General features: G+C 37.5%; 1 protein-coding gene across 5 annotated transcripts; it reads right to left on the reverse strand.

Moving 5' to 3' along the window:
- LOC149692109 (uncharacterized) lies at positions 1–27,282 on the reverse strand. Of its 5 annotated transcripts, none has more exons than XM_089867769.1 (6): positions 26,240–27,282; positions 22,868–23,135; positions 14,134–14,283; positions 7,612–7,688; positions 2,447–2,649; positions 1–2,129 (listed from the first exon to the last, which is right to left on the reverse strand). In XM_089867769.1, the coding sequence occupies exons 1-6, from the start codon at positions 26,644–26,646 to the stop codon at positions 1,105–1,107; spliced, it is 2,130 nt and encodes a 709-aa protein (XP_089723895.1). In that variant the 5' UTR covers positions 26,647–27,282; the 3' UTR covers positions 1–1,104. The 5 variants fall into 5 exon arrangements, with proteins under 5 accessions (XP_089723895.1, XP_089723897.1, XP_089723898.1 ...); XM_089867771.1 differs by having other exon boundaries at positions 14,134–14,280; positions 26,240–27,263; XM_089867772.1 differs by having other exon boundaries at positions 2,447–2,631; positions 26,240–27,262.

A 27,282-nucleotide genomic window follows, 5' to 3' on the forward strand; every position in this document is an offset into this window, starting at 1 on the left:
TTTCCGAAAAATTACTCATTTCCTTTAATTACAGTAAATTTCACTTGTGAAAAATGAAAATGTACAATGAACGGATTTGATATAGTCTTATATACCTATGCTATAATTTTTCAATTTCATCTTTATAAGTTGTTGTTATTTCTTATTTTTCTTCCAAAGATAAAATCTTTTTTCGGGTTTCCCGGGCAATGTTTTAAGCTTTAAGCCTCTTAAATCCTATTGGTTAACAAAATGGTATGGGGTTTTAGCTTGAACCCGATTTTATGGGGCTTTCCTTCAAAGGGAATACCTTTATTTGTTTCTCTCTCCCTCGATCCTGAATGTCGAACCCAATCTGGATTTAGGCTTAAGGCTTCTTTCTCTAGAACTTGGCGGTTAAAACCCGTTAAATGGATAAGCCTAAATTACAATGAAGGTCTTCTTTTAAGTTTAGGTTTAAAAAAATTTACGTTCGTTCCGATTATTTTATTTATTTATTTACAAGAAAATTATATTTCAAATTTATTTATTTTTTTATTCTCCAGTTTTTGTATTTATTTATTTTTTTAATTGGGTATACTGAGGAACCTGTATAGTGCAAAATTGACTAGAACGAAATTAATTTTCCCATGCAGAGGAATTGTCTTAAATCTGTGAAGAAAACGGATATTGCATTGCGGGATGAGTTATAGATATATAAAACTCATTTGAAACTTCTATACCGGATTCTATTTAACATTTAATGGGCTTACCAGGAAATGTTCCTCGGCGGTGTTTGTCACACATAATCGTATTATTCATTTCACCCCGAATTGATTCGATTAAACTTTTTTTTTTAATATCCGCGTTGATTTTAACAGTTTTCTCAATTTAACTATCAGTCTTTTTGTACATAAAGATTATATAACAAAGACGATGGATCGAACGAGTGTTTTTAATTTTAATTGTTTCTTAACGCGCTCAATTTTTGTCTATAAACCGTCTATTCTAAATTAGGGGATGAGGAAAAGGGGATTTAAATTATTTACATTTTTATTTATATTTCGATTTTAAATTAAGACGAAACGATTTTAATTAAAGTTAAATTATAAATAGGGAGCGCGCTCAAGTGGGGGGAACCTTGGATTATTCAACCTGAACAGGCGTGGGTCTGACGGGGGATAAATTGGGTGGGGGTAAAGTTTGCAGGGAAGGAGCCGATAAGGGGATGGTCGGAATGGGCACGATAGGCGTAATGCCACCTTCTTTTCTTATTTCGAGACCGTTCACCATGTTTTCGATGTTTCGGAGTTCGTTGGGTACCACGACAGGCGGTGAACCGGCCGCCGATGAATTTCTCGATAGAACGGAAGCGTCTCTATTTGGTTCCGGAGAAACGGCGCTTTTGAGCGGAGGTTGCGGAACCCCCGAAGGTACGGTGCCTGGTACGGGAGTGATAGGTACGGGAGCGGGCAAGGAGGAAGCGCGAGAAACTTGAGGCGCCGTGGTGGTCGGAGAAAGTCCACCGTGCGAAGGTGGTACCCGATGATGGGCGGCTTCTCCGAAGAGCGAGGCGGTTTCCGGATTACCGAACGGAATATTATAAGGAGAGAAGCGGTGTTTTTTAGCGAAGGCAGCTAGTTGCGAATCGCCACCATTGCCACCAAAGGCGCGCATCACTCGATCGTTCAGGGTTCGATAATTGAGTCCCGCTAGCGTTAGCTGAGCGTTGAAGAACAGACTGGGATTGATAGCCGGAAGTCCTCCTCCGATCGGAGGAACGGCGCCGGAAGAGGTGGAAGGCAAAGCGGAACCGAAGGGCGAGCCGAAGAAAGGCATCGGAAGCTGAGGCGAACCTCCCGCGGATAACGACGCCGGATTGGAGCCGGCTCCGGCCGCGGGTGGCAAGAAGAAAGGCAGCTGAGGAGCTCCCGAAGACGGACCGCCGGGATAGAAGGCTTGCGGATAGAAATACGGGAAGAAATTGCCCGGATTGTGCCCGGGAAGACCCGGGAACAATTTCATTTCGTCCATCATGGCGCGATACCTGTCGTTGTTACTAATCAAAGCCCGTCTCTCTTCGTCGCTCATATCATCTTCTTCTTTACTTCCCGGAGATTTTCTTCCGAAATCTGAATCTCCGTTTAATCTCTTTTCTCCCCTGGGTACTGCTTCGCGAACCAAAGAAAAAAGAGCAGTCCCTTCGTTAATTCCCATAAAAAATATCGGTAAAAGCTCAAGAAAATCTTAACCAAAAGAAACCCCTACAAGATTACTTTTTAACAATACACTAGAGTTCGGCGGGTGAAACTATTTTACAGGCGCTCGATCTTTACCTTAGCATTACGATCTAGCTCATTTACGCAATAATTCATATAAAAATAAACCAAAATAGCTCAATAGTACCTTCTATAATACTCTCATAAACGATAATTATAGGGTCTACCAAAAATTACTTCATTAAAATGCAACGAATGCAAATGTTTACCTTCTTGATCGCCGTGTAACGAGGGGCAGAGATCAGCCGCGCCTCCTACATCCACCCTTTCGTCATCGTCACTAGAATCGTCTGCTACGTCCAATTCGTGTATTTTTTTGCCACCGTGCGAATTGGAACTTCTATTCCCGGATTGACTTTGACTCGATTGCTGATTCATTAGGAGCGCTTGCCGTCTGTTAAAAATACCGAAACTTCGTATAATATAATGAAAATGCTTAATAAACGAACGCCGTAACGAATATAATCGACATTAATACAATAAAAGAAATATCGGTATAAAATTATGTAGGCCTACCATTGCGTTTACATTGAATAATAAACCCATTTTGATCGTATAATTTTCGCCTTTGTTTCCACAAAATTCTATATATTATATCGGTATAGCGTGCATGATATTAAAGATGGAAAAATAGCTCTATTAAGGCGTAGAAATCATCCGATTAAAAGCTAGGGTCGATGTTAAGTATAGTTAAATATAAACCCCTTAAATATTATGCCCGGCCAGTGGTGGTGTCTGATCTTTTTCTTCTTTTATTTAAACAATATTACGTTAAACGCATTTCAGACTTGTTTGCGAGGAGAAGTATATATAAATAATTCATAAACTATCTCTCTCTCTCTCTCTTTTCCCTCTCTATCCCTCATTTTATTACCTTTTGTTGTTTATTTTAAATAACGTTATATACCGATTTCCATAATATTGCCTTCAATAAGATAGGAAAGACAACGTCAATTACCAAAGTAATTATAATATGATATACAAACGAGATGTATCTATCTCGTCTCTTTATTGTTTTTTAGGAGAAAATGGTTGTAAGTTTCATATAATCCTTAAAATCTATATTCAATGTTTAATTTTTATAATATTCCTTCGAAAATTGTCGAGTTTAATCAGAAGCTAAGGTGATTATTTTGGATTAAATATCAATTTGATCATTTAATTAGACTATGGGTTAATTTTTTTCATTAAACTAATTTGGGGCGTTTTAAAACATGATAAAAACTTCATCAGTGATCCTAAATTGGGTAACAATTCGATTAAGAAACTAAACATCGAAATTGCAGTAAATTTCCGATCCCCAATTGTGACTAATTATAGATAAAAATTAACTTTGCTTGTTTAAATGCATTTAAATGATTATATCTGATATAGATTAGCCTATAGAGTTTACAAAAATAGGGGGTATTTTTTGGAGAAATTCTAAACTGTAAAAATCAGATTCTAAAATTAAGTTTCGTATTATAGGCTTTAATCTAAAATGAAAGTTACAATGTTTTGCACTTAGTATACATCTATCGGTGACATTTCTTAACTCATCACCCTATACATATAATTTTAATTTGTTTTGATATCATGAAAGAGAGAGAGGGAGAGAGAAAATACTCAGTGTGTGTTGTTATTGTTGTCTAATTTCGATGATAATAAATACCACAAACAAAAACAGACTTAATACTTTTTAACTAATGAGTTCATTATATTTATATATATGTCGTTAACTTATTTAAAAATAAAATAATCCCGATGTAAACGAAGCTCTCTCTCTCCGTTAATTCCAACTGAGTGTCAAGTAAAATAAAAATAAGAGTAATATCCCTTCAGGCATTATAAAGCGGGCGATCTGGAATACCCGTGCAATGAAAGAAGCCAGGAGAAGCTAAGCTGTCTACCTTTTCTCCCAAAAAAACCTGCACGGGGAACAGAGAGAGAGGGAGAGAGAGAAGGGATGTTAGAAGGGGATAAGGAATGATCTGTGGCTCACCTATGCGGGATCTCCTTTACAAATCCCGCCCATGTACTTTGGCGTTATCGACCAATCAGAAGGTAGAAATGGGTGGATATTTTATTGTACAGGTAAAACTGGTCGCGAAAATGGTCTTCATACACGCGCTCACATCCCTTACCTTAAAAAGGTAAATCGAAAGAAGGGAAAAGGGGGGTTACGTCACGTGTCCCCCCCCCAATCTCCGTTTCTCCGAATTTCGTTCCTCTGGCGCGATCCTTCACGTTTTTTGGGGGATTGGATTCTGCATGCCAGTTAACACGCGGAGAGGGGTCCAGCACCGGCGTCCGCTAGAGTTTTTCTAAATTAGACTACTATACCCCTAAAATTGAACAACCATCTCTTAAGGGAAGGGAGTAAATCGTGGTGGTGTTTTTAGGAATAGAGTTTTATCAAGGTTTTTATTTTTTTTTTAAGTACGCGACCTCTAGTTCGGGTTATATTATACGTTTCGTGTAGTGTAATAACACCTTTCTTTTTCTCTACCTATTTTTTAGCGAGTAAATATTGGACAAGCCTAGTATTAAGGGTATGGGTTTTTCTGTTTCATATAGATAACATAACAGGGCTAGCGATATACCTAGTTATACTGAATAGATTATACTTTCTATGACGAGTATATAAAAAGAGATGAGTTGTTAAATTATACATAAACGGAATTGTAGATTATTTCTCTCCCGCTCTCTCTTTTTTGGTATTAATTTTGAATTGAGATTTATCTTATTGTCTAATAGACGTTATGTAATTGTACCTAATCGACTTATACTGTCTATACGGCGGCTAGAATTATTGATTTTTTTACAAGATGTTAAATGAAACGTTGGATAAAAATATGAATTCTTTGAAACGATTTAATTTTTTAATTTAACTCCATTGTATTTAAAACAAGAATCAATATAAAATCTAAGGACGTTCAAAGATATCATTTATAAATTTACGACACTGTTTCAAAAGTTGCACATCCTGCAAAAACTGTAATTTCAAACCATTTTGTGCACGATTTTTAGGGGCAATAGGACTTTATATGTACTTTTTTGCCGTGCATTGGTGTGAGGCAGGGTAAACATTTTTACAGGTGTTTGAAACCTAATGCTAATTCCCATAGCCCCTGTAAATGTCACCCGAATGACCTGTCGAGCATTGTCTGGTCTCGGGCGCCTGTTTAAAATGTGGGGAAGCGTTTGTATTCGAAATTGAGCAGACATAAGTGAGAAAAGGAAGTTATCGCTATTAGTGTCTGAGCAGTTTCCTGGCTGCCATCTAAGGAGATTTCCTCTAGTTAAGAAACCTAAATTAATTTTAACTATGTATCATCTTCCTCTCTACGTGATAATTAAAACTCGCTAATATTCCGTCCATATATTATGTAAATGATTGTACCTTGCAACAAAATCTGACATAAATACTGTTGCATCTGCCGCCAAATATATTAATAAGTCATAAACTAATGGAGTGTTTTCAGTGAAAAAAAAAAAATAGAGGCGCTGATGTACCATTTGCATGCGATATAGAATTTAGGAATCCTAAAAATACACACACGCTCATTAAATTTTTAAAAAGCAAATAATAAATACGGAATAAAAAATTGAATATACAGGGTGTAACCAAAAGACTAGTAATACCAAAGTATAGTGGTGTGGATTCTATGGGTTATTTTGAGTCAGAATATTTTGAGTTATGATTGATTTCAGTAAGACACTGAAAAATAATGCTAATTTAATTAAGGGGTCATTCGTAAAATACTCTAATCATAACTTAATTAGGGTGACCCTTAGGTCAAAAATTCATAGAACATTTTCGACTCAAAATCAAACATAGAAGCAACCCAGTGTAGTTTAGCACTTTCACTCTTTATGCAACACACTGTATAATATTTTTTATCGTCATAATATTTATTTTTTGGCATTTTTTATTTTATAATATATTTTTTTAACATATTAAAATATTTTTACAGGTCGTTAAGGTACGAAACTAACTGAGGATATATATCCTGATGAGGTTACTTTCTATTTAATGGGGTGGAATAATTTTCCCGGTATAGAAAAGAAAAAAAAGCTATATAAGCCCTATAGAGTGTGGTGGTGTATTACCATTTTGGCGCGAAACTTTTATATATCATTTTTTGGTCACCGCCCAAGTTATTCGTCTCGCTATAGTTTTTCGCGTATACGCACTTGTCTCGGGGCCTTTAGGCGTTGGACCAGACGCGTGCTTAGCCTAACTGATGAAGCCAGAAGAAAAAATAGGGACACCACCATGCACCACCATGGGTGAAGAAGACGCGCGGTGGTACCAAATGTTGAACCCTACAACTCGACGACGATGAAGTCGTCCCCTCTTTTCTAGATATCGTTAATATCCCGTTAACGCATCCGCGGATAGAGTCTAACAAATTGAGTACCGAATAGAAGCTCGTTAAATGAAGTATAATAAAAATGTTTGTGGTACTTGGAGAACTGAACTATATAATAATAATAAGCTATTTTGGATCCGATTGAAGAAGGCCAAAATTCAAGACAGCTTTCTCGGCAATATTCTTGAAACTTTACTACAGACACGGCAGAGAAACTTCAAATATGGCAGTTTCCCAGCTTGTTTTTCAAGCTAAGATTGTCCAAAGTATTTTACGGATGGGCCCTTACACTTAATTAATAAACTGATTTCAAGACAATTATTTCTAATTTAATTAGGGGTCATACCAAAAACACTCAAATCAAAACTCGAAAACAGTGTCCCTTATTTGGCAAAATGGAGATATAAGTTACATTTTGAAACTCAAAATCGTGCACAAAGAACATTTCCAGATTTATCAGAAACACACTGTCCATTTTATATTATTTAATAATTTTCTGTGTCTAAATAATTTTGACATAGCTTTCTGGCAAATTTCTAAAGGTGAAAACTATTTACTTTAATTCTCAAACTTCGGGTTACCAGGGCCTTATTCAGTGATAAAATTGCTATAGCTTGCAGGCGTCTCTATCAACGTCTAAAAGTTTAAATTTAGCGCCGTTATACCTTCTATTACAACCATTAAAATACTCGGTGTAATTTTCTAGATTAGCGTTATAGAAAGGGAGGAGTTCTATAGCTATAAGTACATTATTTCATAATGTATAACTTCTTTTGGCACCCTCATTGCACCCTTAAATGATTGGGTTGTTGAAATTTTAATAATGGTCTATACAACGTTCTTTTAAACTGGTATAGAGCTTAATTCCCCCATTGGAAATAATTATTCGGGTCATACCTATATATAAAGAGGAGGTGGACTTAATAACCCAACGCGTTGATGACTTTTAAAGTAATGAAATTACAGTATATTTCGTGTGTTAAATTGCTAAATTTATTTTAAAATGGGAATCTACTCACTTCTTTTCCCTCCTTCCCGCTCCTGTATCACGGAATCCTTTGGCAAATGGGTTGTTGTCGATTTTTAGTTGCGTTATCTGTAATATTAAAAAAAATATACAAAAATTCAGCATTTGCATATTTAATATCTTAAACGATATCATCAAGAATTTTAAATGAAATTGAAACCAAAAAATATAAGTATTTAATAAATTTGGTTCACGCTATAATGTTTATTCTTCAAAAGATTCATATTGATAAGGAAAATTTGAATTATGATTTCATATGACCGCGACAATTCACGCGATGTGATATATTTCGTTCCACGCGCTGATTAACAGCTTAAAATCAATTCAAAGCCATTCATTGGTCATCAAAGTTTTAGCCACGTGAATTACGTTTAATTAATTTAAAAGGAATAATTAATGACTATTTGCTATTAATATTAATATGATTAATGGGGGTTTTTTTTTTTTTTGTTGTCAGTGCGCTTCCCAACAGTCATAAAATGAGTTTTTAATTGAGAAACATGAGTGGGTTTTAATTTTAATATTTCTAAACGTAGAATAGTAATAAAAAACCATAAGGTGTATGTCAAGGGGATTATATTACGGTTGATGCGTGGGATAAATATGGGTAAGGTATGTGCGTTTACGTTTTGCCACATCAGCAGCGCTTGGTTTAAATTCAACTAAGCTTTTATTAGGTTTACGATATGACACCTTTGGCATATGCGTTTAAGTCAGTCATAGACCCTATTTTTATTGTATGTTTTTGACTTATTCTTATACTTTTTTATTAAGTCTCCCACACGTTAACCAAATCTAAATACATAAATTATGTAAAATATCCCTTAAGTATAACGCTTAATTTAATGTTTCTCTGCGCAGAAATATTTATAAGTATCGCTTTTAATAGCTTGTGATTCCCGGAATCGGGCTAAGTCTGGCTTCATGGTTGTAGTAATGAGAAGAATGTCTGTATTCGTTTATGTCAACACCAATGTTTACCAAGTCCGTAAGCCTAGCTCTATATATATTTGAAATCTTATTACAGAAACGTCTTCCCTCCTTTTGGTTACAGTATACTTTAAAGATGAAATTATACCTAACGTGTGGGCTTTAGGGAAAAAGGGAAGATTTGGCGATGTAGGGTAGGGGTCTATCTCGTACCCAAAGACGGTGGCCCTGTGTTTGGGCTAATTTAACAGGGGAAAACGGGTGGAGGGGATTCGCCTTAAAGAAAAGGGGGGTCTTTTTGGATCCTTTTTACGACTACTGAAAGCATGGGTCCCGATTGGCGCCTAGTAGACGGGGCGCTCGTGTGTGGCACCATCTTGTCGTCTATACTCGTATACATCTAGCTGACACTGTCGAAGATATTAGGCACTGATAGCAAGTGTCCTTCTTTTCTTCGGACGCTAACGAGCGAAAAAGGTGGGGGGCAGGGACAAGGGGGGGGCCCATACTGGCACCACTCCTTTCTCTCGCTATACTGTTCCCTTCAAAGCATTCAAATTACAAAAAGTGCCAAACTCATTTCCCATGATATGGTTTGAAAAGACTCGCTTCTATTTATAAAAGAACCTTCGAAGCTCCCTTGGGTCTGTCCAAGCTTTCTGATGGAACTCTTTTTGAAGGGATAATGCGTACTTGTCTGCAGCGTATACTTTATAACCCCTTACTGGCGCCAGTTTATTGCTGAAAACTAAATGTGATACAATTTCGTCTACATCTATTAAAACTCCTTGCTTTTAATTTCCCGTATAGGTGCACGCGTTCTGAAAGTTGTACGAAGTCGTATATACGCCCACCGTGTTTAGTAAACATTTCAGTTTACATTTACGCAAAATTGTCAGGATCAGGTATAAGGTTATGGAAAACAGTTATCCTTTAAGTATCTAGCTGTTTACTTGAAATATCTTTGTGAATTATCTAAATGTCTTATCTTCGAATTGGTTCCAACAAAGTGAGAGAGGAGAGGGGTTTCGTTTCTCGGAAACATTGATGGCACTACCAAGGAGGTCCTATTTTTGGAAGCGTTCTATTGTAATATCTAATCCTTTTAAAGTGGGTGTAGAAAATGGTGAAAGCTAATAGTTATAAAAGAAAATAGAGGAAAAAGACGTCTAATTTTGCGAAGGTCCTCTATATTCGGTTCCCATGCCAAGGGGGCTAGCTATAAGTTTTCTGGAAAAAGGCAGCCGACTGTACCGGCGTCGGCTCGTCGCCTCCGAGTCTCGGGGTGAGCGAAAGCGCGCGAGCCTGACGCGGCCCTCACCACGCATGCATGCAGCGTTGGCAAGACTATACACGGTGCACTGGACGCGCGGTGGTGGTGGTTGTTGGTGGGCGCTGTGTAGCCATACTGTATAAAAGGGGAATTGAATAGCCCGAGTTTTCTAAACACACTGGCTCCGAGAATCTCTTCTTTTCTTTCTTTCTTTTTCCATCCTCGAGTACTCGGGATGGATAGAGAGTTTTCATACCCACTTCGAAGTTATCCTGGGTTTGAAAGGGCGCGGAAGGAGCTAAGCTAAGTCGTCTGCCAGAAGTGGAAGAAAAGGGTCAGCTCGTGTCGGCGGCAACGTCGGTGATTCTAATCTTTGAAAGAAGAAGTTTGGTCGACGACTGCTAGGCTAGTTTTCAAGCTCTTAACTTAAAAAATATATATTTTTTTTCATCCCTAGTGCTTCGTGTGAGGCTTTTGACGACAATTTCATTTATTTACGAGTTTTTTTTCTTTACTTTACAGTTACGTACCATACCCCCCTCTCTCTTAGCATCTTGGAAAAAAATGCAAAGAAAGCCGACTCTCTATACATAAGATCACCGCGATTACGCCAAATTTACGCTTACATTTCGCCTAGCTATAGCTGCCTACTAAATTCGACTTGTATATATGGTAACAATTTTGACCCACCCCGGGGACCGCGGGCCGCGTTTATTTAAACTGTAAAGTGCTTGTACACACCACTTTCGGAAGCCCTTACTTATTATAAGCAAAAGCGTTCGTTGTTTCCCTTTTTTTTATTTTTGCGCCTTCTTTCTTTCCTAGGTCCCAAGTATATCGCCCGAGTGGCGCGGCCGAATTGGTAAATAACACTATACAGGGGTCCGCGCGAATTTATAACTATAACCATTGTCAAGTGCCGAAGAAAAGGCCAACTTATTCTAAGAAAATAAAGTTGTTTCCGCTTTTATTTTAGCACATGTATGGACACCATCACTTTGAGTTTTTTTATGGAAGTTCAATTTTGGTGCGAAACGTCTTGTCTTCCTGAAGAAAAACATAACATCCATGTCTGCGTGTTTGCACGCTTTCCGGTTGTGTTTACGTACACGCTGCCATATCTTAATAGCCGCTTAAAAACAAAGTGACGTCACGCGAAACGATTTTGTTTTTCTATTTCTCGCATCTTCATTTTGAAAAGTATTTAACAAGCTTAACTGTATCTGACGTCACTTGAAAATCCTCCATATAGGTGGTCTGGTCATATCTGGTCATGAGACATAAATACATGCACTGGTGCTAACCGTGCTATTACAGCATTGGAATGCGTTTTGAATTTTGGCAAGGAAACGAAACGTTGTTAATTTCGACGTGTGTTGAAATTTTAAATACTGGGTTTGAAAACGGGTCCTACGAGAGAGCGAGAGAGAGGTTGGTGGTTTTCGTAAAAATATCTTTGTATCTCGGGATAACCCTAATTACCGCACCCAGTTCGTTTAATACAGAAGGGGGAATACTCATGCATTTTGCACCATTTGACGAACAAGTATCTTCGTCCCATTATAAGCGAATCTAATTACGTCGTTATAGGTTTTTCCGAATAAATTGATAGAACCTTCATTATTTTTTATACGCCTTGTTAAAATCTCATTAGCGAAAAAAAGCGTATTTTTCAGTCGAAACGGAATGTTTCTTTTAAATATAACTTTCGTATATAAACTATATACTAACAATAATTTATCGCGTCAAAATACTGAATAAATAACTCGGATTATGTAATATAATTCGTTTTCCGTATTAATATTAACTCCAAAATATTTTGCTTTAAATGAAAAGCGTCATCACCTTTCTTAATTTTGGCGTCAAGGAATAAATAATTAAGTGTAAAACACCACACACTTATTGTTTCTTGTAAAAAAAGGTTAGATAATTAGTGGTACTATTAATAACCGCGCGCCACGTGATTTGTTATAGAAAATAAATCAACATTTGCAAACTCGTGATTCAATCCATGGAGGTTTGGTGGCGTCACACCGTCACGTGGGATTATAACTTGGCTAAATTTGAAGTTAGCTTTTTTACCGAGCTAGCACACAGGGCTATAATGGAAAAATCTGTTCATGGCCTCCTCATTTTGTCTCCGCCTTACCTATTATACACCACGAGTGTAACAGGGGTAATTTAGAATATCCGGTTTCGTTCAAAACATAACTTAAAATACGTTGTAACTAAGTTAAAAGTTAAAATTAAGACTAAGATCTATTTACGAAAACGTTGGTTGAAACCTCGATTTGCGTTTTCATTTCTCTGTAATATTAAGCTCTTCATTTCTGACTTTATTTTCATTAATTTCATCACGATTAATTACTCAATTTCTCTAATTTAATTCATATCCTTCTCGTTTAGTTAAAAAAATCCCGGAAATTCGACCTTGAAAATTAAGACTATAATTAATTACTCATTTAAGTGAACAATGCCATCGTTTCTATTCCCAAAAAATTTCATTTAAAAATTTCCCATGTACGAGAATTAACATTTTATACGAAGGTTTGTTATGTTTTTCTTCCTTCCCCCCACTGGCGTTAATTCATTTTAGGTTAAGATTTAACTCTTAATTAGCATACATTGTTTTCAAAAGAACCCTTTAACCTTTTAAGGGAAATTAGTATTTAAAAAAAAATATTCTCTGTGGTGGTTAGTTTTAAGGCCGTATAATTTAAAATTAAACTGGTTTGTAACCTCAACTATACTTAAATACAAACACACATGTAGAGCTAGCCATGATTTAGAAAGATAAACACGCTAGCTTAAATGCAAAACGAGCTCGGCTCTCGAATAATTTAATACTGTCTAGGAAGTTAGTTAGGTGTACGTCTGTCTCAACGCTTGATTAAGTTTTACTCTTTATGTATATATATTCAGTTCCCTTGACCAAAGAAACTTCTATATGTAATGGTTTGCCATTGCCAAGTGTTACAAATGCCTTGTTTATTCCAATAATGATGCTTTAAGGCCGTGTTAGTACCCAGAGTTGTAATGATTGGCCTAATGGTTTACTATCGTGTTGTTTTCAAAGTAAAACTTCGTCTAGTGTTTAAATATATGTATAGCGAGTGAGAGTCAAATTATAATTAGGTGATTGTCTGTATATGAAACTAAAATCTATAGTAATGCCCGATATCGTAAATTAACCGATGTCGATATCGAAGTTTTACCGGAACAAATACCCGTTTCAACCGAATCTTTACCGATATTAACCGATACTTACCGATTAGCCACCGATATTAACCGATACTTACCGATTAGCCACCGATATTAACCGATACTTACCGATTAGCCACCGATATTAACCGATACTTACCGATTAGCCACCGATATTAACCGATAGTTACCGATTAGCCACCGATATTAACCGATAGTTACCGATTAGCCACCGATATTAACCGATAGTTACCGATTAGCCACCGATATTAACCGATAGTTACCGATTAGCCACCGATATTAACCGATAGTTACCGATTAGCCACCGATATTAACCGATAGTTACCGATTAGCCACCGATATTAACCGATAGTTACCGATTAGCCACCGATATTAACCGATAGTTACCGATTAGCCACCGATATTAACCGATAGTTACCGATTAGCCACCGATATTAACCGATAGTTACCGATTAGCCACCGATATTAACCGATAGTTACCGATTAGCCACCGATATTAACCGATAGTTACCGATTAGCCACCGATATTAACCGATAGTTACCGATTAGCCACCGATATTAACCGATAGTTACCGATTAGCCACCGATATTAACCGATAGTTACCGATTAGCCACCTATATTAACCGATAGTTACCGATTAGCCACCTATATTAGTTACCGATTAATCAGTAAGAATCGGTAGAAATTAACATCGAACCAATGTATCGGTTAAAGTGTCAAATGGGTCACCGATAACGATATCATATCGCGCGGTTTGTGCTCATCACTTTATAATCGTCACGAATATTCAACTACACCACAATCGTCTGTTTAAGATATCTTGCGCTTTGTTTGCGGGTAATGCGAATTGTCGAAAGTACGATTACATTGAAAAACAATGTGGTATACTGCAGTCGTATCTAATAACATGGTAACATAAATGTTTGCGTGCCAACATTCTCTGTCAGTTTTCGTATAAGACACCCACTACGCTTTAAGTAGGCGCCGAAAATTTACATTCGAACCGAAATAATATTATTATTTGGATGTATAACAACGGTATAAGATACGATATAGGCCTATACGGTTTAATAATGGTTTTTAATTACCTTTTCGTTTTGATAAGCTGTGACGGCGATGAATTCCGTTTCCTTGAAGACGTACGTTCGGAAGGTGCTGTAAGGCAACTTGAGAATGTCGTTGGCGCGGACCAGGTGAAAGCGCGGCTGGTACTTATGCATCGAGTTTAGAATGGTCTGCTTGGAAAATCCAAAGAAAATAGGAGATTGAACAACGTGGTAGGCTAATATCAAACATTGAAAGGAAAATTTTGGGAAAAGCAAGAAGAATTCGGTAGTGGCAGGTATGCGTAAGACCTAAAATTAAAATAAGCCTGAATCGTTATGCACTGTTAAAATTTGTGTGTATATTGCTGCTCATCGATGATTTGACCGATAACTAAACGTTCTACGATTTATGACGTTGTAGGCTTACATCTCCCTCATTCGCAGGCCAACATTGCGCTTTACATCCTGTTACCTATACATGTTTCTATTTTTAATAGCGGACGCAAAAAACAATACAATTATAGGTTTCTTTTTAAACGCTATGCTAATGTTATATTTTTCTAACTTTAATTTAACACGTGGATATTTTCTACCATCAGTAGCTTCGAATATGAAGGGTGCAATTATGTTGCGAAATCAAAGTTAATAAGAATGTCTGTTATGTATGTATGTCTGTATGTAAGCAATTATAGCTTCGTTTTGAACGCAGTTGTTGTTAAATTTTTCTAAGTTTAATTTAACATGTGGTTGTTTCTAAACTTAAATCGCTTCATATTTAAATGGGCAATTATGTTGAGGAACCAAATTTTTCATAACAAAAGTTAATAAGTTGTCTGGTGTAGTTCAACTCGCGTCTACCGTAATTTTGATGTTATTTTTAAAATTTGGATACGTAGCGGCTATATAAGAACTTACGACACATAAGTATATCGTAAAAGCATACGTTTATAAGCTAAGTATGACACTTCAAATACTTCGTAATGCTAGAGACTTACAACTCGAGCTAGATCGAGAACGACGGAAGCGAGAATTGACTACACTCTGTTTTGCAGTCTATCTTCCTATTTAGTCTGTACTAAGCCTTTGACGGCGCCTCACCAGGCGTCGCTTTACCTCGAATCCATGGTAAAAGTAGTTAATGCTTAACTTAAGGATTCAACGTAGTTTTTACAGTCAGTTTTTACTTCGTTTAATTAGCTTCTAATTACGCTAAATGAGCGAAAGAAAAAATAATATATCTATGGGGCGTTAATCGTCGTCGCGAACCCGAGATTCCTTATCATTATTAAAAAGTGGGCAAGTCTGCAATTCTAACGCCTTGTCATCCTGGCGCTGCCGATGGTGCTTGCTTATAATATGACGCCCGAAATTATCTTTCCGTAATTTCCCATAGCGCGCCTACATTATAATAACGGTAGCGAAAAAGCGATAGAGCGTGGAGTTCCTCCATTCTAGCCGCGACGCCCCATTTCCATCGCTAGCAATCCAATCTAATCTGAATCAGTACATTTCCATTTGTTGTATAACTGAGTTTTAGACACGATGAAGTAAGCTTGGAGGATGAAAGGTTGATTCTGGAGTGGTAACACGAGACTCTCACCCATTGCATGGACGTGAGGTTAACCCATAGTCAGGGGCGAGCCAACCTGGGCAAACATTTTCTACTGGAGCGGGGGCAAAATGGCTGCCTAATATCAAAGTCCCATAGCCTTGAAAATTTGAGCTGGGGCCTTCACCCACGCTGCCCCCGTAGTTGGCACGCCCCTGCCCATAGTACCCCGGTTTTTTGTTGGACATAAGCTTTAGGTGATACCTGGTTATAGCAACAAGAACTTCGCTACAAAAATATTTCCACCAAGAGGTGACTTCACTCAATGTCGTTGAGAGAGTTTGGGGCTCTTGGGGTAAAATGGCGAAATCGCGGGCCCCTATAAGGTACGGGCCCAGGAATAACTGACCAATTTGCCCCCCCCTCCTCTCTCGACGGCCCTGATGATGCCCAAGCATGAAAAGCATGAACCTGCTGGGATGGCCCCAACTATGCTATACTCCAGAATCAAACTTCCATCCTCCAAGAAGTAAGCACACCAACCCTGGAGTCACACGAAAGGGCCTTCCTATTTTAAGATATGGTTCCCTGCATGGTGCATGTATAAACCTGGCTTTAAGTTTTAATAAGCTTGGTGAATATACGGAAATATTCAAGGGATATCATTAAAGTTTAGTTGTCGTCATTTGGGTATAAATTAGGTATTGTGTTTACTTCAGTCTATAACAAGGTGGGCGTAAACTCGCGGTAAACTAGAAATTAAAAATAAATTGGGGACGTTACATTGAGACTAGTTTGTATGGGAAAGGTGAACCCTTAAGTGTCGCGACGAGGTACAGCTTCTTAGGTACCATCTGCCCCAGCCCTTTTCAACAAGATAACAAATATTTTAGCGGATGTAGAAAGATTTTTAAAAAGATACACCTAAGTTTTGCAGCTGTATAGTTTGGGGGATATGAGTGAATATAAACAGTGACATCACATTGCGAAATACATATTTTGAAGTAAAGCATTCTATGTGTTTGTGTATTTTCACATGACTAAATCCTGGAAACTTCTGACGTTAAATTATGAACTTCTAATATAAATGAAATTTCAATTCAAAAGATTCCAAAATTAATTTGACAAAATGAATTTTGAGAGAGAGAGTTTGAAATAAAACACCCCTTAACAAACATTTTCACGCCAAAAATAACAAAGAAAAATTACGTAAAACAAAGGTACCGCGCGTGCAATCGCTAGCTGCCTTTCTTTATAATAAACTAAATTAATAAATAAAAGTCTATCAAAATAATGGACTGTTTACAATTTTAGCTATGAAAAATAAAAAGGAAAAATATAGGCCTGGCCAATTCCATATACACTGTGGGCATGATGTATCTGTCTCATTATCTATTCCGTCAGCTTAGCCGCCAGTTTTTCGATACAGACAACATAAGAGAACAACGCGTTGGGAGACCATATTATCTATACGTGACCCTTCCTTTACTCGAGTCTACACTCTTTATAATTTTATAAGGAGTATACCATACTAAAACGTACCTTTCCTAATGTATTTCTTACGGTATGGTAGAAAGGCATTAACGTAACACTGACTCTAGTGTCAATTCAGATTGAATTAATGGGTTGAAATGATCCCGCCTATAACCCTAAAACCACCGGAGCTAAATTAAGTTTAAGGTGGCGATTATTTATAGACTTCTCGAGCGTGCGGGTGGATTTTTTTCTCCCGAATTATAACAGGGGTAGATGATCCAAAAATTAATTGATGAGGCTTTCATACGTTTTTGTTGAAGAGGATTATTTCCATTTCAAGAGACGAGCTATTGCTTCAATGCTCCGCGGGCCCTGTTTTCTCCTTTTTCTCTTATATGTAAAATTAACAAAAGACTAAGCCTGCAAATAACTGCGAGGTGGAAATATGGTAATTTAGACTCGAATTAAAAGGTCTACTTTGAATTTTTGCTTATTTTATTGCAGCCTAAACTATAGGAATACCTCTCGCGAGGTTATAAGGGTATCAGAAACTTAGTAATTGAAGTAAAATCGTTTACGAGACAAATAGGTAATGTGGTGTTATCTCAGAGCAGGCAAGGCTTACGTCTTTGTGCCTTCAGTAGGATTTAAAATAAGGACAAATAAACGTTACAAGATTAAGAGCAGAAGCTGACTTGATAATAATAATATTTTACTTCAATTGATAAGCGTCTGACATTTATAGAAATGAAGCTGAATGTAAAAGAAAACAGTTGGCAAATTTGGTATGCATGATTTGAGTTTTAATGCGTGCAAAATTGAATTGTCAAAAACAAGCCATATACGTGATTTGGTTTAGTTAAGTGTTGAGATATTGTGTTGTTTTAACATTTACGGATGCGGGTTTTAAATTTTTGGTACCCGTCATTTGGTTCATCTTTGATTTAATAGATGAATAAATTAACCTTACATTTTTAAATTCCACTCATTATCCTAAATCATGCTTGCCCTTTCTCGTTTTTCGATATATAATTTCGACTCCATATCTAATACTCCTTTATGACATATCCATACTAAACTATCCAAAAAACTCCTCCCATCTTTGATATACTCTTTGGTTTTAGTATTTATATTGTGAAACTGGCGGGTTTTTTGAATACTTGAACCCTTGTATCGTGCGATTTCAAATAAACCTTTTGCTAATTTTGACTGATTAAAAATCGCGCATAATTCTCCACATTTTGAAGTGTTTTTAAAGTCACTTTCGAAAACGGATTTAGGAGTGAAGACTAATAATTGATAAAAGAACAGATATTGATTGATCCTTAATGGCATATGAGTGTTAAAACTCTCCACTTATATATGGTTTGTTATAAATATAATGAGACTATAGCTCATCATGGAAAAAAACTATAAAAAATAATTGACCCCGGAATGTATAACTTGCGATTTATGAAAGCTATTTGAAAGTTCATCAGGGATAAGAAAGTATAAAATTATAAAAAATGTTTGTTATCAACTTATTCTTAGATTGTAATTGTTTGAACAGTATTGAATTAACGCTTAACCGTTTGGATTTTCTCATTATTTTTAATGGGCGCTTAATTAAAGCCAATAAATAAAGTAAATATCACCCCTATTAGTTTCGAGTATAATAAACTTAATACCAAATTAATTTTATAAAATAAAACTTAAAACGATCCCAAAAATTTTAGCCGAACAATTTCAAAAATTATTATTTGGAGGAAATTAGTTCATATATTTAAATTTCTAATAAAAATAAAAATTGGGAGTAATTTAATTTTAAAGTTTAATTATTTTAATAATATTATACTTTTAATTTGAATCCAATTTGCAATAATTCCGATAATACAAAACCTGTTTAAATTAAAATTGGGAGAAAGGTCAATTCAATATTATTTTAAAAGCATTAATAGAGTAATGGCATTCCACGTTAACTTCCCATAGATAACTATGCAGTCAAAGACGGAGAGATGCAATGCATGCCCCTTCTCTATCCAAGCATGAAAAACCGTGTCCAAAAAAGGGATTCAGAGAAAGTAAATAATTTGACCGGATATTTTGTAATCTCGATTGTTGTCTACCTCATTTTCTCTTGAAATATCGCGTTCGAAATTAGAACGTGATGCGATTTAAGAGAAATTTTACATTCTGACAGTTTTTTAATACATTAACGGTGTACGAACCGGAAAACCATCCTCTCTCTCTCACCCCCATCCCTATGATCTTGGGTATTGATAAAGGATAATTTTTTTTCTTATATTCGGTTAGTGTGGGCGTGACGAGTGTAATTCAAAAATTCTTGATGCATTATGCATGAAATAGTCAACGTAAAAAAAAAAAAAAAAAGAAAATCCACTAAACTTGTAAAATTCTTGAATGGAATTATCCCCCATTCTGTACTTTTATCTCGTATACAGGGTGTTTGTGAAAAGTCCATCAATAATGAAAGGGCGTATTTATGGGGCCATTTTGAGTCGAAAATGTTCTATGACATTTTGCCGTGAGAGCCACGGTTTTCGAGTTATGATTTGAATATTTTAGGGATGACCCCTTCATTAAATTAGCGCTGTCTTTCAATTTCTTAATTAAATTTAAGGGGTCATCCGTAAATTACTCCAATCATAACTTGAAAACGGTGGCCCGGACGGAAAAATGTCATAGAACATTTTCGACTCAAAATGGCCCAATAAATACGCCCTTTCATTATTGATGGACCTTTCACAAACACCCTGTATACTATAGAAGCGGTCAAGCAACTATATTTTCTGTAGGGTTCTCTTATAACTCTGGGCCCCCGCGTTAAGCCTAAAAAGTTCCCCTCCGTATAATTTTGTTTCACTCTCGTAGTACAGCGTATTACGTCCCCAACCGTTTGTTCGGTTTTAATCAGCCAATTAAATTGCGTTATGTCTTTTTGGGAAAATATATTGCATGGGGGGTCAGGGGGGATATAACCGAATAGGAGAGAACTGGGTGATATAGCGCCGAAAAATCATGGAGGAAAGCCGCGGCCAATTTTCCTTTTCTTTGAGGGTGCAAACTTGGCTACCATCAGGAAACAAACATAGATATTATATATATATGCGTCTAGATAGCCAGCAACCCCAAGTTAGGTTGGGTTCTTTAAGTTTTAAATTCATTTGGTGCTCTCAAATTGTTCCCTTATATGAAAATATCGTCGACTGCTAACACGTGTCTCCTTATTTACCCCCAATTCTGCGGACAAGTGTTGCCAGTCATTTCTGAGCGAAATTCAACTGCTACTAACACAACAGACTGAAAAGCTTGTAGTTCTGTTCGATTCAGAGATGATACAGTTCCAAACCTGCATGCAGGAGATGCTCTCACATATTACTGGCAACCATGAAACGCGGTTAAAGTTAAGAAACTGGCTAAGAAATTTCTGTAGCCCCTTTATTGCGAACTATATAGAAGCTTATATGTATTCAGATATCTATGGGAACAAATATATATTAGGGAGTCATTGGTAGTAGCGCCGTGTCTTCTGTTGCGTGAACTGACCTCGATGGTGTACCAGCTTATGCTATGCGTGTCTTTTGTCTCGTTATTCATGTGGTCTAAGATAAAACTCCTTTTCAGCCCATTCTCTCAATCTTTAAAGTGGCGGTACTTATTGGATCATAATTACTTAGTGTACTGTGACTCGCGTGTTTTTACAGTAAAAACATGGGTATTGCATGAGCAATGGAGAAATGCGAAAGAAAAGTGTTAACTTGGCTCTAGAGACAGTGATGGATTAAATATAACCAGCGGAATTCATAAGGGAGTCGTTAGGCAATTGCTTTTTAGGGACCCTTCCCATAAAGGGAAGCCCTACGCATGGGCTCTATAAAGATCAGGGGGTCTAAAGACATTAGGCTTAATCCCAAATTCCCAACATATTTAATTTTGATTAATTTTACTTCATTTCTAAAATATAACTAGCTAACTGAGGATCATCAAAGTTAGGGTCTTCTGAAAACGTGGTACGTTCCACTCGCGGAGGAGATATACCCATGGCGACCACTTGTTCTTTTAACCCCCCTCTCTTTTCGACTCACAAGGAGATTGTTTGACTGCCCGGGGCAAGCAATGACAGCTATCTCTCTCTCTCCGTTCCTTAAACCGAAGCCGGATATTTAGGGCCGAGATGTCGACTCGGGTCACTTCGAAAAAAGGTCCCGCGAAAACCTACTCCGCGTCAGCTCATCCCCTATAGCCAGCTCCCCCGTCCAACCAAGTTATGTTTCTAAATCTGAAATCCCAGTATACCAGTAGTTCCTCCGAGGATCGTCCGGAGTCCAGTGGGGTACCGAGGGGGAACGATGGAGGAGAGGAGAGTGAGTGAGTGAGAGAGAGAGGGCCCACCTGCTGAGAGCGAGTAGACTGATCAACTCCTTTTGTTCTAACGCGTGGCAGGACGGCGCCAGCCAAACTATATTTTTTTCCCTAGTGGTGGCACAAGGTCACAGTTTAAGGGAGGTACCTTGGCTAGTTTATACCTTAGTTCCCCTCCTCCTCTTTCGCCTCTCAACCCTCAACTTGTATGTTTTTATAAACGGCGCCATAACCAGCCTAAAGAAAGATTGTCTACGGAGGAACCTACAACAAGACCAAAGCTAAACCCCATGTTGAAAACATCGAGTACTGAGACTAGTTCTCCACTTACAGTACATTGGAAAAAATACGAACTGTAGAGTAACTTATTAGTTAGCGAGATACTAGGGGTAGGTAGAGTGGTTGCCAAGTGAGCGAGCATTCTTGGTTTTCGCTAAACACCGGCTATGATACGGGAACCCCTAGGATACCCTAAGAAGTATTTTTCAATCGGAAGATTCTACCGTTTTTAAGATGAGGCTTGTATTGGTGTTTGTAAAGTATACGATTTAGCCTTTAGGTGTAGTACAGTCTCTAGGTGAAATTTACTCTAGTCGCCAGTGTTCTTAGCACGACGGGGTGGACTACATCTTTCCCACCATGGTAGAGGATAAATTATTTTCTATCTGTTACTGTTATGCTCACGACTATGTTTATGATAAAGTGATCGACAGTACAGGGATATGTATGCTATCGTAAACATTACTTTCTCTTCTAACATGATATTTCCAATCGACAAAAGGTGTGGTACCTTTTGGTTGTTTTTTTTTTTTATTATTATTATTTTCTTTCAAATGCCGTTTAACTTAATTAGAGCCAATAACCCAATCATTCGTAATTTACAGCCCCGTTTTCATTACCTAATTTATAATTAAGGTCTATCCTTATAATTGAAAACAACTTAACTGGAGGAAGGGTTGGAGTCAAAAGCATATTTAGCATAAATTATGTAGTTTCCAATATCTCAAAACGTTTCTTAATTAAAGCAAATTATAAATCCAAAAGCAAGAGTAATTAAGTTCATTATAAATCAATGAACATATATGGATTTAAGGTGAGATAAGTAAATTATATATGGCGTATAAATGTTGTCAGTAATTTGGCTGGTTTTTGTTTTAATTTTTTTCGTGTTTTGAATTAGAAAAAGCATTTGCTAGTCGTGGGATGTTATTTATTATATGGGTATACTGGGAAGGTTTACCAAGATGAGAGTACACATCATTTACATATTTTTAAATCGCGTAGGCCTATCTATACTCGCTGACTCGCAAGTAGCGGCTTACTTGTTAACGCTAGCAGAGATTTAAAAAGCGTACAGAAAGGCATATAACACAAAATGATTGAACTTACGAATCCGTGTTTGTCCGAGATGTTGTTGGTGAGTTTTAGTTTGTGGAAGGAGACAACCTTCTGCATCCATTGCTCTCCCGTACTGGGGCTGTCGGGGTGGATGTACATGCGCTTGGGCATTTCCGGGTCAGCCTTGCCAGCTACCACCCATCGACTGTTATGGAACTTGTACCGGCAATCGTCCGCCGCCACAATGTCCATCAATAGAATATACTTTGATTTTTTGTCCAAACCAGTCACTCGCACTTTGTACGCTGGGAACATTCGTCTATCCAAGAGAAAATTATACGAATAGTAATTAGAACATTGCTTGAGTTGCGCAAAAAAACGTAGGAATTGCCTATATAGTCCCCCAATTTATTATATAAGATATAATTGTTCATCAAAGTCAAAGAAAGGTTTCCACGAAAACCATACTCTGCGATATACACGTATAAAACCAGGGTTTTTGATAAAACAAATATCAAACTGCACGTAGCTCCCCCCCCCCCTCTATAGATAATTTTTGTCATTTTCCTATATGTTCATAAATAACAGAATTATTTTGATATATGGTTAAGGTGTGCAACTGTAAAAAATGACCATTTTGATTATCAAAATAATTTGCATATCGACGTGCCAAAGACTTTGAATTGGATATATTTTTAAAAAATGAGTGGTTTTGCTTAAAATTATTGTCCCATCCAGACTCATTTATCACGCTCTTGGCGTCTGTGTAGTACGGAACAGACATCGGGAGTAAAATATTTTTTATTAAATGCTTCTAAAATCATTCTTGTTAGTGTGGGATTTGATATACGAGTATAAAAGTATATCACGCAAAAAACGTGTATAATTATAATATTTCATATGAACTCTCTAATACCTGTGTATGTGTCAGCAAGCCTGTTATTGCCATTCTAACTTGAGCAAATTAAAATCATTGGTATATAATATTTTACAGAAATGTCATATACGCGTTGTAATTTATTTTATAAATTTAAAGCCTCAAATATAATTCGTTTGTTCAGGGGTTCAAATCTCAATATACTGATGAGATCAAGAAATTTACCGAAAAACTTGTATCACCCTAGTTATTCTGCACTTTAATTTCGTAAGAATCTGTACACACAATAAATTTTGAAAAGCACGTGCGATTTTTTTTTTCGCGCCAAAACTAGGAAAGATGTTAGGATCTCGCGCCAAATATAAGATCTTTCACTTTTTGGCGCGAAAAAATCGCACGTGCATTCCGATTTTCATTTACACGCTTAATTTTTTAGCAAAATAAATTATCTATTCGTGTAATATTGCAGTAGCGAATAATTAAATGTCGTTTCAACCGTAATACAATATTCTTCAAACTCTGAAAGCCTAAAATGACGATATACTCAAGGAGGCACTGGAAGAGCTTATATACCGGAAGGTCGGGCGTAAGTAAATGGCCACTTACGCGCTGCTTATAGCCTCTTTTTGATCCTTAAGCATGCAGAGTCAAGGCGATATTCGCGTGATTGCGCTCAAAGCCGAACGAACTTGTATTTCTTTCGCACGCTGCCGCCGCCACTGCCGCGAAAAGTGGCTGAACACGGCGTACAATTTACCACCTCCTTTTTTTACGCGAACCCAAAGTGAAAATCGATATTTAGGGGCGATTTTTGCGTGCGAAAGTAACTTGGAAACGCGCGTATTATCGAATATATATGAAGCTCAACGAGCACGGCTGTGTAATCCGACGTAGTTGTTGTAACAGCGTCTCTCTCTCACTCTCTCTAGCAAAAAATGTCTCGTTAACCCATTATAAATAGTCGCTTCAAATTGACCTAAACAAAAAACTTCAACAGACAAAGTTCTTGCTTAGGCCTCACTACATTAACTTTCAAGCTCTCTTTACTTTCTCTCGCATATAAAACAGTATCTTTCCCTATTTCCATGGATTTTCCCGGAAAAAAAAAATGGTCCACCAGGCTTTAATTATGTTTATTCCATAACATAACCTTGACGTAAGCTTTGACGTAAGCTTTGAGCGGTTTACAATTACTGCTTTTGAGTATACTAACATCTATAGACTACTAATTTTTCTTTGGGGTCTCTTGTTTGCGAACTGCTCCTGAATTAAACCGAACTGTTAAGGGCATATTACCTAACTATTAAAATGTTAATGAGGCGACGCGAATAAACAGGAAATTCTCGTTATTTTAATAAGAAAATCTTAAAAAGAAAAATAACTTAAGTGATAAAATTATGCAGGGTCTGCGCAAAAAGATAATCGTAATATTGATATATATATTTTTTCTTCAAATAAGTTTGGAAATTCGTGTCACCCTCACTTTAAAACATTTATTTAAATTATATAAACGCCATTGCTCCTTTCACTATTTCAGTTAAATAACCCAGATTTAACATTTAAAATTTAATAATAAGAGAGATCGTGCGAGACATTTAAATGCTTAAATCCAATTAAAAATAAAAATTCTTCACAGTTAAATTAGTTTGAGAGGTTTTTTTTTTTGTTTTCAATTTGCTTCACCAAGTTTTTACAAGGTTTACGTAACAAGCTCAATCCGTATGTTAAATGTATAAAATTTTTCCTTCTAGGCCTACGTTGTCAACTTATAACTCACGTGCAAAAGTCACGTTGTTTCGTGAGTTTGGAAACACGAAATCTGTTAACTTTGATGATTTTTTTGTTCTGTTCTAAATTCTGAGGTTTCAATTTTTTTTTCTATTGTTATTACTGAAGCCACTGTGACAGACTACGTTATTTGGATTAACTCTAAAAATCTCACAGCTTATAAGTTCGAGGGTTCTACATGGTTTTTGAACATAAAATATTATGAAACATGACCTAATATTTAATATCGTAAAATATGCAAATTCATAGACACATTTTAGACACTCGGTTAGACGATCAAAACAAGTCAACAAAGAAGGCGTAGACCTTAGGATCAACATCGGCGTCTTTTAATTAGTATTTGACAAATGAAACGTTGTGGGTAAAATGTTGATGTTGAAAAGTATAGGGATAAACAACTGCGTTTAAAATTTAAAAAACGTAACGATACGCCGTCAGACTAAACACCTCTACCAGCCTCTGGTGTAGACAGTCTAGTCTAAAAGTTTCTTAAATTTCCACTTTCACCGTTGGCAATATTTCATATCATTGATAAGCGACATAAGCTAATTTATTTGTTTATTCAAGGCCCCTGAACATGTAACTTTGAGATGCCAGACTAGATATCCGTGTATGTACCAGGTTTGCTTCGTATAACAAGCTTTTTAGTAATTCGAAACGCGAATTAAGAAAGGATGGTTGTCAAACAGTAGGAACTTTGTCTATCGAAACTATTATCCCGTTATTGAAAGCTTATGAAAAGATCGAGAGTGACCTACCTGCCAGACTTGGTGATGACCATCTCAGTGCCGAAGACGTGGAACTTTTCCCATAGGTCCTTGCACTCCAAATTGACTTTAGGGTCGTCCCTGACCCCGTCATCTTCGGGCTCGAAGGCCCGGAGAGGTCGAAGATGGGACTGATGTGCCAGGACGTCTTCCGCCGTGATATGAGGCGGACCTGGTAGGGTTGGAGGTCCACCTTGTGGTCCTCCGGGTAACTTAGGAAAGTGAGCCGAAGACGATCCGTAGCCCGCCACCGCCGGGTTGAACGAGAAGGGAGAGAGGTACGGTTGTTGCGTCAGGATCGAGTTGACGCTAAAGTCGGGCTGTCTGACGTGCGGTACCAGGAAAGGAGGGTAGGCCATACCCTGACCAGCCGGGTCTGGCGACGGCTCGTACCGCATGGGGGCGTCTAGGGGTCCCTGACGGAAAATTATTCTGGAATTTTGTCCCTGAGCCGGAAGGAGTCGTTCTTTTTCGGCCGCGCGGCCGGCTTTCGCGTTCGACGAAGACCGGTCCTGCTTCTCAGCGCCGAGTCCGGTTCGCTTTTCTTTCCTCCTCTTATTATCGGCTGGCTAAGGCTTAGTCCAGATATATACCGCGATATAAATAATACCAGATGATCTATATACACGTTGACGGTGGCGAGATATTATAATGATGAGGCATCGAGGTATTGTACGGTGGAAGGCTATAAAAGACCTTTCGTGTCGAGGGGTGCGACGTTTCTGGCCTCGGATAAAAGGGTGCGAGCTCTGTCGCGTTTCTATCGAGCCCGGGAAAACTCTCGCGCGCGGTTACTGCTTGGTCGTGGATGGAGCTGTCGATTTTCGCCCTCTCGCTCGCTTACCAAAGCGTCTAGCTTAGAAACGGGCGTGCGAGTACATGGCCGCGCACCATCACCGAGACTCTTGGCTCCTGATTGGCTGACTCGGTGGTGGCGAACGAATCACTCCCGGCGCGTGAGCTTGCCGCGTGCGGCTCGTAATTCATCAAGTTGCGGGTGAAATAAGAGGGGAGCAAACTCTGGGGAGATAAAA

Source organism: Phalangium opilio, unplaced genomic scaffold, assembly GCF_054372755.1.
Source record: "Phalangium opilio isolate 3A_F unplaced genomic scaffold, DU_Popi_V2 ptg000024l_1, whole genome shotgun sequence".
Taxonomy (NCBI): domain Eukaryota; kingdom Metazoa; phylum Arthropoda; class Arachnida; order Opiliones; family Phalangiidae; genus Phalangium; species Phalangium opilio.